General features: G+C 42.9%; 2 protein-coding genes across 2 annotated transcripts in view; one reads left to right on the top strand and one right to left on the bottom strand.

The window, feature by feature from the left end:
- USP34 (ubiquitin specific peptidase 34) overlaps positions 1 to 1620 on the top strand; it is a 110825-nt gene extending 109205 nt beyond the window's left edge. The window contains exon 81 of the mRNA XM_062489052.1: positions 186 to 1620. Coding sequence (XP_062345036.1) covers positions 186 to 790 — 605 coding nt within the window. The 3' untranslated portion in view covers positions 791 to 1620. The remainder of the gene's footprint in view (positions 1 to 185) is intronic.
- Positions 1621 to 4223: 2603 nt separating this feature from the next.
- LOC134042258 (activator of 90 kDa heat shock protein ATPase homolog 2-like) lies at positions 4224 to 13384 on the bottom strand. The gene is made up of 9 exons (XM_062489429.1): positions 13305 to 13384; positions 13019 to 13209; positions 9357 to 9442; positions 8624 to 8738; positions 7346 to 7434; positions 7017 to 7139; positions 6166 to 6267; positions 5354 to 5405; positions 4224 to 5130 (listed from the first exon to the last, which is right to left on the bottom strand). Exons 1-9 carry the CDS (start codon positions 13382 to 13384, stop codon positions 4955 to 4957), a joined length of 1014 nt encoding a protein of 337 aa, XP_062345413.1. The 3' UTR covers positions 4224 to 4954.
- Between the last annotated feature and the right edge of the window lie 4800 nt (positions 13385 to 18184).

Raw genomic sequence — 18184 nt, 5'->3', positions numbered from 1 at the left:
TTATCCCTGCAGGGTGGGCCATTTCTTGGCTCCAAAGCTCAGTAGTACACAAAAATAACATGTTATTATGATAATAAAAGCTAAAATTCGTGAATTGTAGGAATTGTCTGCAAGGAAACAAGTGATTATTATGAAAAGGGTGGGAGTGTGAGCAGTTCCCTGAGCATGTTCCCCTGTCCCTGCAGATGACGAAGGAGCCACTCCGGTGAAGAGGCGGCGGGTGAGCAGCGATGAGGAGCACACCGTGGACATCGGCGACATCAAGGCCGAGCCTCGCGAGGCTCTGACCCCCACCAGCACCTCGGACAACGAGACCAGGGACTCGTCCATCATCGACCCGGGCACAGAGCAGGACCCACCCTCCCCCGAGAACAGTTCTGTCAAGGAGTACAGGATGGAAGTGCCCTCTTCGTTTCCCGAGGATGTCGTGTTGGCCGCGCGCGGGCAGCACGCCGAGGAGCAGCCGGGGAACGGGAAATTCGAAGAATGCAAAGAGTTCAAAGACCTGCAGGCTTCCAAGGATTCCGTGGGGGCTGAGGAGGACTCGGAGTTTCCTTCCACGTCGATTTCAGCGGTTTTATCCGATCTCGCAGACTTGCGGAGCTGTGATGGCCAAGCCTTACCATCCCAGGACCCCGAAACTAATTTATCAATCAGTTGTGGCCATTCCAGAGGACTTTTTAGTCACATGCAGCAGCATGACATTTTAGACATCCTGTGCAGGACCATTGAGTCTACAATTCATGTGGTCACACGGATATCCGGGAAAGGAAACCAAGCTGCTTCTTGACATTAGATGGAGCATGTCTGCTTTTAAGTCTCTTTTTTTTTTTTTTTTTAAAATCCTTCCCCCCAAAAAATGCTGTTTGTATAAGTTTTGCTTATTTCTGTTTTGTGCTTCAGTTTGTCCAGTGCTCTCTGCTTGAATGGCAAGATAGATTTATATGCTTAATTCTTGGTCAGGCAGAACTCAAGATTATTTTTTTTAAGTTTTATTTTATTTTGCATCTACAGTACACTTTCTTAAAGGGCAATCAGATAATGGCTATGTTTTATGTAATTAAGAGTTCACTGTAGTGGCTTTCATTTAATATGGCTGTCTGGGAGACAGGGCCTCCTGGCCCTGTATGATGTAATTTAAACTTATGGCATTTTTACTGTGTATAATATGGTGTCCTCTGTGCCAGTTTTGTACCTTATAATCGAGGCAGATTGCCTCAGATCGCTGTGGTTCTTATTATCAAAATTAAGTTTACTTGCATACTAAACAACCACAAGAAATTTGATTCTGTAAAGAATCCTCTTTAGCTGTGGCCTGGCAGTATATATATGGTGCTTTATTTAACAGAATACCTGTGGAGGAAATAAAGCACACTTGATGTAAAATTAATTGTTTTATTTTTATTGACATGATCAATTGCTATTCTGTGCACTTCATTAAACTGATTGTGATGACTTTTCATTTGTTTATAATATGTTGCTTCACTCTTTGGATTACTCAGCAAAGAACTTAGTAAGTGAAACAGCAGGAGAGAGAAATTGATGGTCAGAGGTTCAGATTTGATGTGAATTTTGGTGCTTGTTTAGTGTGCACAAGTGTTCAGCTCCACAGTGGAGAGGGACTGGTGCTTGGTGTTGGAACATGAAGTGTTGTCAAAAGCCAGTGGAACTTGGCCTCTCATTTCCCTTATTTTAACATCTCTTATGTAATATTTTCCTGCACCATTTAGACTTCCTTTCTTTTTTCCCTCTGCTCTATCTGGCTGTGCTCCCTCACTTTTTACAGCTTCTGCACCCCTGGAATGACTTTATCATCTCTCCCATTATACTTCCCACTGTTTATTTCTGAGTAATGCCAATTTCCTATGTGACCTTTTGGACTGTCAGTGCTACTGGTTTTAATACCTGATTAAACTCCATTTTCAGCTTCATTTTCCAGTTGCTCAGCTCATTTGTTTTTATATTGTCTTCATCTACCTTGATCTTTTTACTTCAAAATGCTTTCATTCCATCTACCCTTCACTGCAGTTTTGCATCACTTGCTGCTCCTTGAGTCTGTGATGCTCTTGATCCCTTTGAATTTACTCTCATTGGTTTTAACTTTCTGCAGTTAATTTGTCTTTGAAGTTTACAAATTTATATTCCCGTTTATTCAGCATTTTTATCGTGCATTTACAGACACTGCTGACACTGGTAAGTGCTTAAGTTGGTATCCTCATTATTCAGACATGAAATAACTATGGTTTTGTTCTCTTTAGGAATAATTTTATTACCTTTTCTGATTAGCTTTCTCCTGATTGTAACTCCAGAGAAATCATCAACAGCTTCTAGTCAAAACTTCTACAATCAGAATTTGTCTGTCAAGGAAAACACTAGCCTATGGATCAAAACCCAAGCTGCAGCAGCTGCTGGAACCCTTTGGGTGAGTAGCTTTCTGAATTAATCAACCTTATTAACACTGTGCCGCTGATGGTTGGGATGTTGTCTGAGCTGGTGCCCCTTACTGGCTTCAGCAGCTCCTGCAGGATGGGATCACAACAGAGTTGTAACATTCTGGCCTTTGGGGTGGTTTTTAAGCTCATTTTCAAGCAGACCAACTAAAATCAGTACTTGACAATGATTTCATAAAGGCTACACAAATACTGCACCATTAACCACGTCAGGATTACCGGAAATGATTGCTCTTACTGCTCTTCCCTCACCTCCTAATGTCCCCCTTGAGTATTCTTGCAGTTTTTACAAAGAATTTTTCTGCAGTAGAGTTTTTTGAGCAGAAGTAAGCAATACCTCCAAAAAGCTTTTCCAGAGCCTGTTTCTAGGTGTTTTATCCTCTGTCTCCCTCACTTTCCATGTGCTGAAAATCATTATTCCATTCTATCCCCTTCTCTCACTTTAAATCAGTTTTCTGGTTTGTATTTTTTCCACCTGTAAAAGTATTCCCTTATCCCACCTTTGAAAACCATTTAACCCTAAATTCTTTAATCTTCCACTGACTTCCTCAGTCTCCTACAGCTTTGATTTTCTCCCGGCTTTTATCCCACTTCTCATTTATTATTACTTATTTCCTCCTGGAATGTCTACTTCCCCTTTAACCCCTTCAAAATTAAGCTTTTAAATACCTTCTCCATGCACAGTCAAGCCTCTCTTCTGGCACTTAAAGTACTGAGATCTGTAAAGAATTTTGGCCATAATCTTAAAAATCATGTCTTTCTCATTGTATCATTTTTCTCTTTGCCTTTCTCAGTTAATTCTCATCTAACATTTTTTACTTTTAATTGGGAAGTCTAGGAGAAATTGTAGCACCAGTTTTAGAGGGGTGCAGAGCTACTGCTCTTCGTTTTCTGGTTGGCAGCGCCACACCTGGAGCAGGGACTGCAAGGCTGGAAGCACAACTCCTGTCTTTTTTTAACACCAGTAATTGGCAATTGTTCCATTCCAGTGAAGGCCGGGAGACAGGAAAACCAGGGGATTTCAGTCATGAGGGAAAATGGGTGAGGCACAATTCCCAGAGAATACTGGGGCTGCAATTTCACTATTAAAAGAAACCTGCAATTGCATAGAACCACCTACTCTCAAGGATTAAATTGTTGCAAAATCTCTTCAACTATCTACCCACAAGCCTGCTGAAGCCTGTCTTAATATACACCTCTGTCAATCACTACCCTAAATAATTTTGTATTCAAAACATCAGGTTTTCTTCCTTGAATACTGAGGGGGGGAAAAAGGTAACTAAATTTTGAGCATTCAGAAACAGATACTACAATTTTTTTTTTACTCAAGATGATGTTCCCCACCTAGCACCTGGACTCTTAAAGCAGCAACACCCAGGAACTGCTCTGTGCCTCTCCTGTGACTGTGAGGACTTTGTTCTTTTTACTACCACAGGTCTCTTCAGGGTTGTTAATAACTGACTGCAAACTTCGCAGGAGAACCTGGCCTGTAGCAAGGAGCAGCACCTCTCTATCCTTGAGATGATGGAACCTTTCTGGGTGGTAAGGTTGCCACCTGTTTGTATTACATTTAAGACTTAACTCCTAAGAAACTTATTTAGTGTGGCAGTGTCAGTTTATGGAGAAAATCGGCTTGATGTAAAGTCACATTTTTATTGAGACAAGCATGTTTTCCAAAGACAGCCTGCCCTATTGCAGTCAGTTTGTTTCAGATTGCATATTTCATTTGTACACTTTATTTATAAAGCATTTGAGAACTAAGTTATCCTTGCTCAATTGTAATTAGGAATTACAATTTGTTCCCGTCCAAATTCTTTTAACAGTTATTCTCTCTGAGGTACAACATTGCAGAGGGCTGTAAATCATTTCAGTGGAAGGTTTTACAGAACTGCAGAAAGCAAGCACTACTGTTTCTTCATAAATAAATGTCACACTGAGGTCAAGTAAGGGAGGATAGTGCATGCAGACCTAGTAATTACATGACACTGTTAATTATCTGTTCTAAAACTGCAGCTGCAAAGAGTCTGCAGTTAAAAGCAACTAGCAAGTATTCCACGAGGCTGTAAACGAAACCCCCTCCATTTCCTGAAACGGATCAGCAGTTTTGTAATCCCTTTCAGCTCACCTCTGCTGGGAGCTCAGTCTCCTACCTGGATTTAATTCTGCCACTTGATACACTGACTATTAGGGAACTGGAAATGCTTCCTAGTGATGGTATAACTCACCTACCTCTGAGGGCAGGACTCACTGCAGCTGAATCATTGTCACTCTCTGGAGTAGCAGGCAAGCAGAACAGCAATCACTGTCCCAGAGCAAAGCTGTTGATATACACAGTCTGACTTGCCTCTCATTCCCTAAAAACCCATAAATAGTGCTTAAACTATTTACAGTCTTATAGAAGTGGGCCTTTATTCTTCCCACAAATAAATTATATTTTTCTTTTTTTAGAAAAGCAAATGTTAACAAAGTATAAAAAGTAATGCCCTAACAAAACTACAGTGCTATCATTCCATGCTGTCTTTTGATTGCTGCAGTAAAATATGTATTTCTTCAAAATACTGCTTCTTCCAACATTGTCTTGTACTCTCTTCATGGGAGATGGGAACCCCTTTGCATTCCAGCTCCAGTTCAGACTGAGCCACCAGGTCCTGGAAGTTCAAGGCCACTGTTGCATAATGTTCTGAGGGAAGAAAACAGGACCTGTCAGTGAAGTGCTTTTTAAAGAATGACGTTCGTTGGTGCTGAGTCCCGCTCTGCTCTGCCTGCCTGAGCACAGCCTCTTTTCACAGCTATTCTGAAGGACATGAACCAAGGAGTGCCCAGCCACGGCTGGTCCCTGCCAAACTTAGTCCTTCTCCCTGCAAAGGAGCCCTCCACCATCAGAGATCCTTGGGAAAACTCACCATCAGGCCAGCTCCTACACCGCCACTTCAGGACAAGTCTTTGGCTTGGGACCTGTGGAAGATAAGTAGGTTCACCGTGTTAGCACTTGAGAGAATTCACATTACAGTTCTCCCTGGAATACAGAGAGAGGAGCAGTATCTTATGGAATATGTAAACAAGAGCAATATTAGGATTTGGTTTTTAAAATAAACTGTTTTCATGGAGCTTTCAGCATGTTGAATTCCACTGTTCTGCTTTTGGTGTGGGAAAATACCAGCCCTTATTGGTTACTGCACATAGAACACTGATTTTCTTGCAGACTTTGGAACAAGGACAAGCCCGGTTTTCCCCACTGAAATTTTCAAGTGCAACTGAGTGATTGTGTTACACAACCCAGCCTGGTCCCATACACAAGTCAGGCACTCCTGCAGATGAAAATGGTTTTTAGGACATTCCCAAAATGCAGCTGACCTCTAATTATCAGGTTTTTCCTTTCTATTTGCACCACCATTCAGTTGGGACAGGGTTAACACTTGCCCTGAATAGAACAGAGATCATCTCCCCAGCTAAAAAGGGATAGGGATTTGGGAAATAAACTTGAAACTTGCTTTCTCCCTCCTCTCAGTTACAAAGGATTGTGCTGAGTTCTCTGCTCCCTGTGCAGATCAGGCTCCTGGTCTTTTGATAGGATAGAAAAACCACACAACAAAAGACCACCTGTTGGCTTTGAAAGAGAGGAACTGCAATTCACAAATTTAACCTGCTTTCTAGCTCAGAGAAGGAGCCACCACCCTCCCCCTCCTTTTGTTAAAGTGGAGAAGGAGCTTTTTACCAGTTCTGTGTATTCACCGCTGACAAAGCCCTCAAACATCTGCAGTTTGCCTCCTTTCTCTGCTTCAATCACAGCTGGGCACTTGGAGAACTTCTGTACCAGCTAACAAAAAAAGAAAAACAAAATGCACCATGTTGGGAGACAAGGGAGGGATACTGCAGGAATTAACTGAACTCATCAGGCTTTTGTTTTATACAGCACTGCTTGGGTGGTGGCAGGGGCCAGTGAGGTGGCACAGTGAGAATATTAATGCTGAGGAATTTGCACTGGTAAATACAGAGCAGCACAGGCTCTGCCCCCCACCACATCCATAAGTGGAGACACAACTGGCTGTTCCCAGACTGGGAAATGAGGGAATCAGAGCCAGCAGCTTCAGGAAGGTGCAGAAGAGCTGCTAAAAGCCATTTCTGTTTCCCAGAGGTAGCTCTAGGATTGTAACTTAAACTTCTCCAGTACCAGCCCAGACTTGGTTGAAGGACACAAACCCAAAATTAGTGATTGTGTGTTTCATCCCCTGTAAGTAACAGTATCATCACCTCCAGTAATTAATCTAATTAAGTTGTGGGTAACAGCAGTGCCATTACTGAGCCCTGCAGGCTCCTCAACAACACCTACATCAAAGAGCAAAGCTTTTGTTAAGGACAGCACAAGGAAGCTGCACCAAAACCACAAAACAGTGCAGTCTCACTTTGTTAAGGGAACAACTGGCAAAAAAAGGTCTAAGGCAGCCTAATAAACTCTCATCAAATGGAATTTGTACTTGACACTGTGACGTGTTTATTACTTACATGACTCTTCAGCAGCACCAACATTCACATTCAGTTAAAATGCCTCCTGAAAGTATCACTTACTTCCTTCTTTGTGAAGATGCTGTAAAGTTCATCAGCTGTAGAGTTGAAGACTTCTCTCATATGTATCCTCACTGTTGGAATTTTTACTCCGACCATATCCAGAGACTGTGGTGTAACAGAGTCCTGCAAGGCAAAAAAAATATTCACAGGAATTAGTGTGAGATCTCGACCCTTAAAAAGTGCTGGCAGGGCAAGAGCATGGTCACTTGCACATTCTCAAACACAGTGTGTGAATTCATGGCTATTATACACTGTACTTCTGTATTTACTCAGCAGTAGTATAAATCAGGAGTCCCTAAATTCAGTGGAAAAACCCGAAGCTGACATACCTGCATGGTGCTCCCACTTGGTTTTTGCTCCATGGCCAGTTCCTGACCAGCAGGAGCTTTAGTTGGCAGAATCATTCCCAAGGTGAACTCTGCAATGAAGAAAAGCACTTTTCAGTGTGAAATCGAGCTGTTCACTGCCCCCCCCCACCATCCGGATACTCAGTGAAGATCACCAAAACCCTGGAGAATGGGAAAAACTCTGACATAAAACTCAATCCAGTTTCCCCAGTTTACCCTTATGCTTCCATCAAGAACAGATCTAACAGCAATTTCCCTTGAAAAGGCTTTTCCAAGTTACCTGACCCCGAATCAGTAACATCTGCACAAACTTCTGGCAGCACAGCACATGTTTAGATCAAAGAGAAATAAAACCCAAAGAAATTCTTCTAAGTTTCGCAGAAGAATGGAGTGAAACTCAGTACAGAATGGGAGCCATCCCTGTCAGATGCTGCTGCCCTTTTGAGTTTCCAGTGTTGAAGAATCTTTGGATACCCTAAAAATCATACACAATAATTTCTCAAGCCAAAAATTGCTGGATCTAACTTGGGAAAATTACACAGCACTTGACCAAAAAACAAAAAAATGTAGTAATTTAACAAAGTAGTTCACAATCTGAGATACACCTGATAACAATCTGACTATAAGCTGTAAATGCATTAGTATTTGAGCATACTTTCCTGGTTCTTGGAAACAGCTGTCATTCACAAAAATACCACAGTTCAAAAGATAGAAAAGAATATTTAAATTTTGTTCACTTTCAGTTTAGAAGAACAAGTGAAAATGCATAATTTCACTAAGTTTAGGATTAGATTACACCTTAGAATCTCAAACAGTAATGGCAGGTTTAAAGATGTATTTGTAAAGAACAGAAATAAAGACAGCATTTCAGAAATTCTAGAAAATAACTAATCTAATTAACAACTAAAACAAAGGGATGCAAAAATAAGGCAGCAGTTCAGGCAAGGAAGGCAGTTTTCTAAAATTAGGCAACAAAAAGAAATGCTAATATTGGCCAGTCCTTGTAGGGCCAAGCTGAGCCCTGGCAGGGCCTGTGTGACCCAGCACAGCCCCAGAACCTTCTGGACATGGCCACTTTTGAAAGCAAAAAGATCCCAAGTGTCAGGACTAACTTAATTCATCTCAGCTGGTGACAATTAAAAATAAAACCAGTACAAACCCAGGGATTTGTCAACATCTAACCAAGCTGTTCAGCAAGGGCACCTGCACAGGAACACTCCCAAGGTGCTGATTAATTCACCTGCTTTAATTTTAATTTACCTGTTTTAAGTGCTTTCAGGTAATCCCTCAGGGCCTCTCTGACTTTGGTGGTTCCTTCAGTTCTCATCAGGTCCTTCAGAACATCACCTTCCCCTTTCTTCTTGCTCACATTTATCTAGAAACAGAAAAATGACAGCATCTGAGAGACCCGAGTCAGGAGCCTTTTGGGTTCTGGCAACAAAGGGAAGCATTTGGGCTTTGTTTACTATGCTCAAGAGGACAGGTGCAACTTAAACTTCATGATCTTGGGGTAGCCAACCTTTGCTAAAAATAAGTCCTCTTAAGACATAAATAAAAGTAGTATCTCCACTCAGTCTAGTTCATCAAGTATAGCCAGGAGCTGCTTCTCAGCAGAGGCTGAAGGATCTGTGGAAGCCCAGTATCAACCAACTTTTATTATCCAACCAAAAGGGAGATTACTTAAGGTCTTAGGGCTGGGAGTGGTTTGCTGTGTTGGTTTGGGTTTTTTTTTTAAGACTCCAAGCAGAGTTCTTCTCAAATTTGTAGTTAAAATATCATCACAATCAATAATTAGTAAAGCAAACTGCACATTCCTCATTGGTAAACACGAGAACAGAATAAGGCATTATTCCAAGTATAATAAACAAAAGCATTAAATAAACTATCCAGATGTAATTACCCCACTTAACAGGAAAAATATGATGCCTAGATGCTGATTAACTTTATTTAAGATTTGTGGACCTATACACCCATACCAGTGTTGCACACCTACCTCTGTATCATCTACCTCATTTTCTTCTGACAGGTTAGGAATTTCAACAGATCCCTTATGTTTCTCACCAGACTCTTTCACTGTACCTGTATTAACATAACGAATTCTTAAATGCATCATTAAAAACTATTTCCCCCACAGCAAGAGTTTTACACTTGGAACTGAGCTGTACAAAGGTGTTACCTGAAGGGAGCTGCCTCAAGGCTGATTTAAAGGAACTGAAAAGCAACCTCAGCCACTCCTGGGAGCTGTGTGTTCCCTATCCAGGTGCACCAAGGGATGGACAGGGACTCACCTGCTCCCTGCACTGCTCTGACACCCTTTACAGCCTGTCCCCAACACTGAATGTGCATCTAAGGGTGGGGCAGGGAAAAATGTAGATTCAGAAGCTCCCTGGAATGCCAACCATGCCCTCCTTCACTGTGTGCAAGCTCCCAGTATGCAGGCATGTTACCAGGAAACATACATGTGTATAATAGAGAAGTATACAGTTGACATTTTTTTGAAGTAAGAAATTCACATGCACATTTATAGCACATGATATTACTTTTAACCACTTCATGGTCACTGCACACTGCAGAAAGATTCAGCAAGGACAGGAATTAAGCTCCACTTCTGATCCTTGGGGGCCCAGGCCCACCCCACTGAGCTGCTCCCCGTGCTGCCCTGCCTCAAATCGACACTGAAGAGATTGAATGTAAGGTTTGAGGCTTTTTTTCATTACACTGAAGACTCTTCCCCTATACCTTGCAAAAGTGTTTTGTTAATTAACTCACTAATTAGATCAGATAAAATCCCTTCAGAAAGCAACAACAGAAACAGGCAGGTCTGTCAGATCAGTGTCAGTACATAAAAAAATCCAACAAGGTGCTTCATCAGCAAAACTTTCAAATTCCAACAGGCCAGGGCTGAGCACGACTGCAAGAAGGGGAATTATCAGGAAGGCAGATGCAGAATTTCTGGGGTTTCTCTCTTTCACAGGAGCCACCTGGATCCCACTGTTCCTGAACATCGCTCTCATTATTTTCATTATTTCCCTGAGCCCCCATGCAATTGCAGGGCACCAACAGAGCCCAACTGGTCAAGATCCCAGTGAGGGACTCCAATAAATGCCCAGGTGTTTCCTGGCATGGAGAAGATGAAGGACTGTTGGTAACATAAAGTGCAAAGATCCCTCCCCGCTCCAGTCTGAGGCAATGAGGGATTGCACAACACACAAAGTCTGTTAATCCACAACTACACAACCACATCCACTCAGGGACAGCAGAACCAGACCCCTCGGAGTCTCCGAGGAGAACCTGCTACCCCATAAAGCCATGGAAACTGGTTCATGCCATCCTTGAAACACTCCTGGACCCACAAGGCCACCTCAGTCTTCCCTGCTCCCTGCCAGCACCAGGATCAGTGCAGGAAAACCATAAGATAAAAAAGCCAATCATTTGTGGCTGCTCTCCCCAGAAAGGAAGTGCAGGCCTACAGGGAGTTTTTTGGAGCAAAACACAAACCTGACTTCATTCAGCTAACCCTATTAGCAATTTTCACAACTCTTAAAATTAAATTTCATATTGAGAGCGTCTGTGCTGGGCAGCAAAGTCCAACCTGTGAACAAACAGAGCCGGTGGATCAACACAGGCAGAATGTTGCTGCAGCTCTGTGTTTTCACTATCACTGTAATGTAAACAAAGCTTTACTACCTTTCTATCAATCACCATCAAATTACGTGCTGGAATGGCATTGGAATTCAATGTCAGTCCTGAGAATAAATTATTTTTTGGTTTCCTGACAGTCTAGTGTGAAGCACACATCTCAGAAAGACCCAGCTCTAACACACTGTTGAAATACCTGCTTTAAAAGGACAAACATGTTTTCACAAAGCTTCCACCACAATGCAGAACAATCCATTAAAATCCATGTTACATCCTCTAAAAATGATAGAACAGCCATTTTGCTCATTTTAGTGCCATTAAATGCGCTCAGTTCCTCACTTTCTTGTTTCTCTCTTATCTCAATTGCTAAGCACAATGTTTTTCCTACCCTGGACTTTCCAAACCAGCTGCAAGTGTCAGGGTTTTTATCATTTGTCCTTACATACCCACATTTTAATCATAGTTTGAAGTCCTAGTTATCCTTGAAGACTTACAGAACTAATTACAGTTTTTTAGTTCAATGTGAACTCTCACTTCTATTTAGAGCTCTTAAAACACACAACATGATGGCTACCACAAAAAAAAAACCTCTGGGGCTTTTTTTTTTTAATTTCCTATGTAGTAGCCAATCCATTTGAAATTAAGCTCTCAAATCCATGATTCACTCAGCACAGCAAAGCAGCAAGCCGAAGTCAGAGCTGTCACTAAACACTGACCAGCATAAACACCTCGTAGAGAACGTTTAGAGAGTTTACATAGAAATACAAACAAAATAATGTCTGCCTGCTTCTAACTTCATACTCTGAAATAAACCACACAAAGCCAAACTAACCTCTGTTTAAAGCTTAAGTGAACTTAAAGAAGTCAAAAAGCTGATTACATTTTTTTTTATCTACACTGACTTAAACTGCACAGGAGTAAAGTATCTGCCTTGCTCTCTGTTAACATTTACACCACAATTCTACGTATGGTCTTAGTTTATAACACACTTGGAACATACAAAACTATCTAAAACAAACAACAGTACTCAGTTTAAAGTCCCCTCTTATTGTAGGTGCAGACTTCAATTCCAGATCTGTTCTGGTCTCAGCAATGTCAGTCAAACCTCCACACCCGAGGGCTGAGGAGTAAGGACAGTACCGGGGGAAGCACAGCCTGTCACTTGGCACTACAATATCCAGAGACAATTTCCTGTGCAGGCTCATTACATCAGCTGCTCCTGCTTCTCATTCCAGTGCAACACATGGGCCACAATTGGTTGTCAAGTTTTAGGCATTTAATGAATGGAAAGAATTCCTTGGGATCCCCAAAAGCCGAACTGCAAACAAAGAGCTTCTCATGGGACAAGCATGGTGAGGACAGCTCCAAGAGCTGGGATTGCGAACTGATAAGGCACCAAAAAAAAAAAAATGCAGGGAGCCCCAGGTATCCCAAATAATCAAGAATCATTTCTATTTCCCACTAAAGAGTTTTATCCTCGTGCAATTCGTAATTCTCAAGGTAAACTACAGTTAGTTTTTGGAAGCAGCTGTAAATGTGCCGTCTCCTAGGTTTTCCTGCTCTTCCCAGGCACGGAGGAGCACACAGCTGTCACTTGGAGCTGTAATTTGGGCACAGTGGAACTAAAGCAGCCCCGGCACTCTGCTGTCAGTGCCACCACAATGCAGGCATTCACTTCTTGCAAAGCAAAGCGAGTAAGGCCGTGCAGATACACCGGGAACGCAGTGCTAAGGAATACGCGGTGGAAAAAGCCTGGGCGAAAGGGAAGGAGCCAAGCTCGGGTTTCAAGGTTATTTAAGAATACGCATTTATCCAGTCCGGGCCCACGTGGCTCCCGCAATCTCCCCACAACTCTGAGTCACTGCAGTTCGCCGAGACATTCCCGTTCTCCCAGCCCGGAGGGTACAGGTTCCCGATGGCAGCAGGGACCAGCACGGAGCCCGCGCCAATGGCACCTCCCCGGGCCGGGCTCCGGCGCTCCCTGCCGAGCCCCTGGCATCCCCCTTCTCCCCGTACCTTTCCAGCTGAGGCGCAGGTTCCACTCGTAGAAGAAGATGAGTTTCCCTTTGCGGCTGTTGCAGGACGCTTCGCCCTCCACGTGTTTGAGGTCGCCGATCTCGCAGCGCCCAGCCTCGCCCTCCACCACCAGCCCCTCCAGCACCTCCTTCAGCTTCCTCTTGGACCAGCTGGTCGCGTCCCGCTCCGTCCTGCCCCGGGAGCGGCGGGGTCAGCGCCGGCCGCCCATCGCCCCGCAGCCCTTCCCCGCATCCCGTTCCCGTTCCCGCCGCATCCCGGCGCTCACCAGTGCCAGTTGTTCACGTTGGTGCCGTCCGCCCGCTCCTCCACGATCCAGCGCGGGTCCCCCTGGCCCCACTTGGCCATGGCGCTGCCCCCACCCCGCCGCTCCCCCCGCTCCTCCCGGCCGCTTCCGCCGGCACCGCCAGAAGGTGCCAGAAACTTCCCCGCCCCGCCGGAGGAGGGGGAGGAAGGCGAGGCCCTGCCCTGCCCTGCCCTTCCTCCCGGCGCGGAGGGCGGAGGGAGCGGGCCCGGCCGCGGACGGAGCCTCCGGCCGCTCCTTCGGGGCTGATCCCGGCTCCGGGGGAGGCACCGACTAACTGGAAAATAGAGGGGGGGGAAAAAGGAAAATAGGAAAATTAGAAAACAGGCTGTCGTTTTCAAAGACTGCGGCGGACACCTCTGCGCAAAACAACAGAATAATTGATGTCCCAAAATTACTCCGTCTGAAGCAATGAAAAGGCAACGCCTCTGGAATCAGGTTTATTGTCTTGCCCATTTGACACGTGCCAAAAGAAATTAAATACGCTGTGAGACATCGCTGCTGCTGCTGGGGAAGCAGCCCTGCAGCACAGCACTGCAGCCCTTCCTGCAGCATATTGCTCGTTCTCTTCCTTATCCATCCTAACAACAGCAGCAGAATTAAAATCTGGATAACATTCCCAAATTCCTATTGCTCATTTAATTCTGAGCTGTTCTAATGAGTCTCATTGTGTTTTTTGTAAAAATTTTCTTGATTGAGTGTTCATATCAGAAAGATATATCATCCCCAGGCTCATCTTCAGGCTCATTGTCCCCCTCGTCTGCGTCCAAAATCACTGCCACCTCTGAAAATTTTACTCCTTTCAGTTCTTTCTCAGGGGCAGGCAATGGATGAGGTGTTAAGGAAAGAGCTGGTTCCTGCTCCTGGTTTGTGTCTCTGGGAAAGGGATCCTGCAAAAAAGCATAATGCAGTTGAGGCAGAGAGCTACAAATGGTTGAGTGTGGAGAAATTACAAACAGTGGAAATCATAAAATTGTGAGCCCTTTACTGTTCCCATTCCATAAAAACAGAATAGTCATCGCTTCTGGATGAAAGTGCTGCTCCTTCTTCTTCTAGGCAGGGACAAACAGCCCTTCTTCTAAGTATTTTTGTTGGGTTTTTTGTTGTTGTTTTTTTTGTTTTTTAATAGAATCATAGAATGGTTTGGGGTGGAAGGGACTTTCAGAGATTGTCCAGCCCTAACCCCCTCCCGTGGGCAAGGACACCTTGCACTAGACCAGGTTGCTCCGAGCCAAGTCCAGCCTGGCCTTGAACACTTCCAGGCATTACTTCACAAGGTTTTTTTTTTTAGTTCCACCAGATTTGCTTTTGTGATAATTCCTTCCGTTATTTGATGAATAACAATAAAATACCTTTCATTCCATGCTTTTCAATCAAAAAGCTCATTACCTGTTTTGTTGTGAATCCCACAGTGGGCTGGACCTCCACATTTCTACTTTCAGCAGCTTTTTCAGGCTCTGCATTTTGCTCACTTCCACCCTTGTAATCCAGCAGCACTGTCTCCAGGTATTTGTCATTTTCAGAGGCCTGAATTTTGTCTTTTTCAGCATCATCCACTCTGGTGCCTTCCAGGTTGTCAAATGACATAATCTCAGTTTTCCTAAGAGAGTTCAGAGAATTCATGGCACCTTGAGCTGAGACAAGAATCTCAGCCTCTCTACAACCAAGAGCAGCGTGTACACTGAAAAATCAAAATTAGTGGGATTTTTATCCAGGGGAACTAAGTAGTTTCTTGTATCCTGAAGGGTCATTTCTGCATTAGGATTCACAATTTGCTAAAGAGTAAATAGGAATTTGCCTATGATACAAGATTAAAAGGTATTAACTTCCTTCAAGTGTGGAGATTTTTAACTTACCATTTTAAGGATATGTTAAATGGACCTGTAGCTTAGTGGGAGATCAAGGAAAATCTTACAGTACCAGAACAAGCTAGAACCATGGGTTTTATATGCAATTTTTTTGCAAATTTGTGCTAGCAGCAGTCTGCTTACCCACTATTCATGTGCTCTGGTTTCTCTAAGCTGCTCAGACTTCCATTTTCATCAGCTGCCCATGGGTTATCAAAGCCCTCCATAATTTCAATTTTCTTAACCAAATCCTGTTTCTTATACTTTCTGAAAAAATACATTAAAATAATAACAATAAATATTTTTGAAGATTGGCTTTACAGTTGTTTTAGAAACAGAAGATGAAATATTTATATGTTTAATACACAATATTTATTTTCAGGGTTATTCTGGGGATTAGTTTGGAGTATTACCTATTTTTCCACAATGGTAGCAGTGTAAATGTTTGCTTCCTTTCTGGAAATTGTTGTCCTCTACCATGTGGCCCTGCTGTCACTGAAGTTAAGCAGCAAAACCTCCCCGATTTCATAATTTATGGGGTTGGAAGAGACTCATGTGCCCCCCTTCAGTTAAAATTTCTGCTGCCCACATTTCTCTGTTTTAGAATTGTTTGTTACTGCATTTTCTGTGTGACAAGCACAAGAAGAAACAACTTTCAGTTGTGTGTGCTGCATCCAACATTACAAATCTCGGGCAATGCTCCCTGCAAATATCAGTCATTTATTGGACAGGTATTTTTTGTGCTGACATTGAATTAAACCCATCATCTGTAAATCTGAATGACATAGTTAAGGCAAGCTCCTCTGTACCTTTTCCTTTTGAGATCCAGCAGGACATAGGCCAGGAAGGCGACGAAGGTGGCGGCGAGCAGCACCCCGAGCACGATGGCGGCCACAAGCTCCGGGGACACCGGGGCAGCCGCAGCCTCCGCGATGGCAGCGCTGACAGATGCTGAAAACACCTGCTCCAGCTCCAGCTCTATGGCACCCTTCTGCTCCCTCAGTTTTCTGAGGACAGAAGGGGAAAATGTGCATGGTTTACCTGACCTTCTTTTCAGCTGCAGCAGTAGTGGAGAAAATACAGAGTATCCCTCCCTGGTCTGCCAAGATCTTTTCTGAGGATTCAGACATGTCATGTCTTTCCTTCAGGAAGAGCTCTGTTTTCCAGCAACTAGTGTTTGTGACCTGGTGCTTGTGACCCAAAATGCTGCAGAGCTTGGACAGTTGAACTAGATCCACATCACTGACAGGTAATGTAAACTCCACATCAGTGACCAAAGAAATGTAAAATACATCTAAAGTGTTTTTAATCAACATTCTGCCATTCTGAGGTCAGTATATATTTCAATTATATTCTTTCTCCTTCAGCTTTTTTTTTTTTAATTAAACTGACTGTTAAATCTATTTTGCATAATGAAACAGCCTTACTCATGTTTTTTTTGCAAACTCTGAAAATTAGCTTTCAATAAACAGTGAATCAGCTTTCTGGATTCTAAAAAATCCTATCTGCATAAGCTCTGACCCCGTAAGTCAGACTGTGCCATACAGACCTTTTTACATCTTCTGCAGGTACTTCCTGGTGGGCCTCATCAAAAGCAATGAAGTTCACTTGGGTTTCTTCAGTGCTGCTCCTTGCTTTTCTTTCAAACTCCTTGGAATAAATATTAACCACATACACATTCCATCCAAGTTTATCTTCCAGGACCCTGACATCATATGAAGAAAACGTTTTTAATTAACTGGGCAGTGACAGATTATTTTATTCTGGAAATTAAATGAAGTAGTATTTAATACAACACTTGGCAGGTACTAATTTAGACTAATAAAAATACCTTGGCAGGTATTTTAGTCTAAGCATGTAAAAATGCAGGACTATCATCAGCAAAGGAATTAAACTATTTGTCCAAAATTGTTGAGTGATTGAGTAGAAGAAGAAAAAATAAATCTCTAGATTACTATAAACAGTAGAGGTGGAGAGGAAGGAAATTTAGTCTCATAATCCTTACTGTTTTTTCCTCTTTTTCCAGAGATTTCATGCTGGATTGGACCAGTGGCCCAGTTAATCTGTCATTCTGGTAGCAGTCAGCACCAGCTGCTTCCAAGAAACTTTCCCATTTAACTTTTACTAACCAGAACTGCTCCATAATAGCATCAACATCACAAACTGATTTTCCCCACCATCTTCAGAGTGATTTCCCTTCATAAGCACAGGACTCAATCTTTCAAATGTAAATATAAGTTTATGCATAACCAAAGACCTTCCATCTTGGTTAATGTGCCAAAAAAGGGCCAATTATGGTTTTAATTGTAGGGTGGCCATCACACATCACTGGCTAATCCCCTGTTCCTGCAGTGCTGGGGTATCCTGGAGAAGCTCTGCTGCTGTGCCATGAGGAGGGGTTTTCACCTGTAGCAGTGGTGGGTTTGGTTTGTGGTGTCTGCCCTATGTCTCCACATTTTTATCCTGCTATCCATAAAAACCTTCATCCTAGGCTGTTTAAAATCACACAAACATTGAGGTGGGAAGAGACCACTTGAAATTGTCTATTCCAATGACCTCTTTGAGATTTGTCAGCTTCAGTCAAAATTTACAAGGCAAAAATTGGTGGATTCCTGTGAATTCACTCTTCTGAGCTATGTCAAATTGAAGGCCAGGCACTGGCTGTATCAATTCCCTGGAGGCTGTCAGGCCCCTATCCCAAAGGGACTCTGAATTTATAATTAGATATTATATCAGAATAAGCTTCAGAATTTCAAAAATACCTTTTTACTTCAGCACTGTTTCTTTCCACAACATTGATTTTCTGATTAAGCACTAGCATCACAATGTTGGTACTGGAACTGGAATCAACAGTTACCTAATAAAAAAAACACAGATAAGATTTTCTAAAGCATTTGTACTTCTCATAGATTGACCAAAAAAACCTCAACCCACTAAACAATAACAAAAACCCTCTGATATAAAATCAGAGTCCTCCAAAAATCAGTTTTTGTGCCA

The sequence above is a fragment of the Cinclus cinclus genome, chromosome 3 (assembly GCF_963662255.1).
Source record: "Cinclus cinclus chromosome 3, bCinCin1.1, whole genome shotgun sequence".
Taxonomy (NCBI): Eukaryota; Metazoa; Chordata; class Aves; order Passeriformes; family Cinclidae; genus Cinclus; species Cinclus cinclus.
This window is presented reverse-complemented; position numbering and strand designations above follow the sequence as displayed.

Excerpts from the sequence above, each read along its gene's own strand:
- LOC134042258 (XM_062489429.1), bottom strand. The coding sequence starts at position 13,384 with ATGGCCAAGTGGGGCCAGGGGGACCCGCGCTGGATCGTGGAGGAGCGG. Across the intron at positions 8,739-9,356 it reads ATGAGGTAGATGATACAGAG|ATAAATGTGAGCAAGAAGAA; the intron begins GTAGGTGTGCAA and ends TTCTGTTTCTAG. Across the intron at positions 7,435-8,623 it reads CCTGAAAGCACTTAAAACAG|AGTTCACCTTGGGAATGATT; the intron begins GTAAATTAAAAT and ends TCTTCATTGCAG.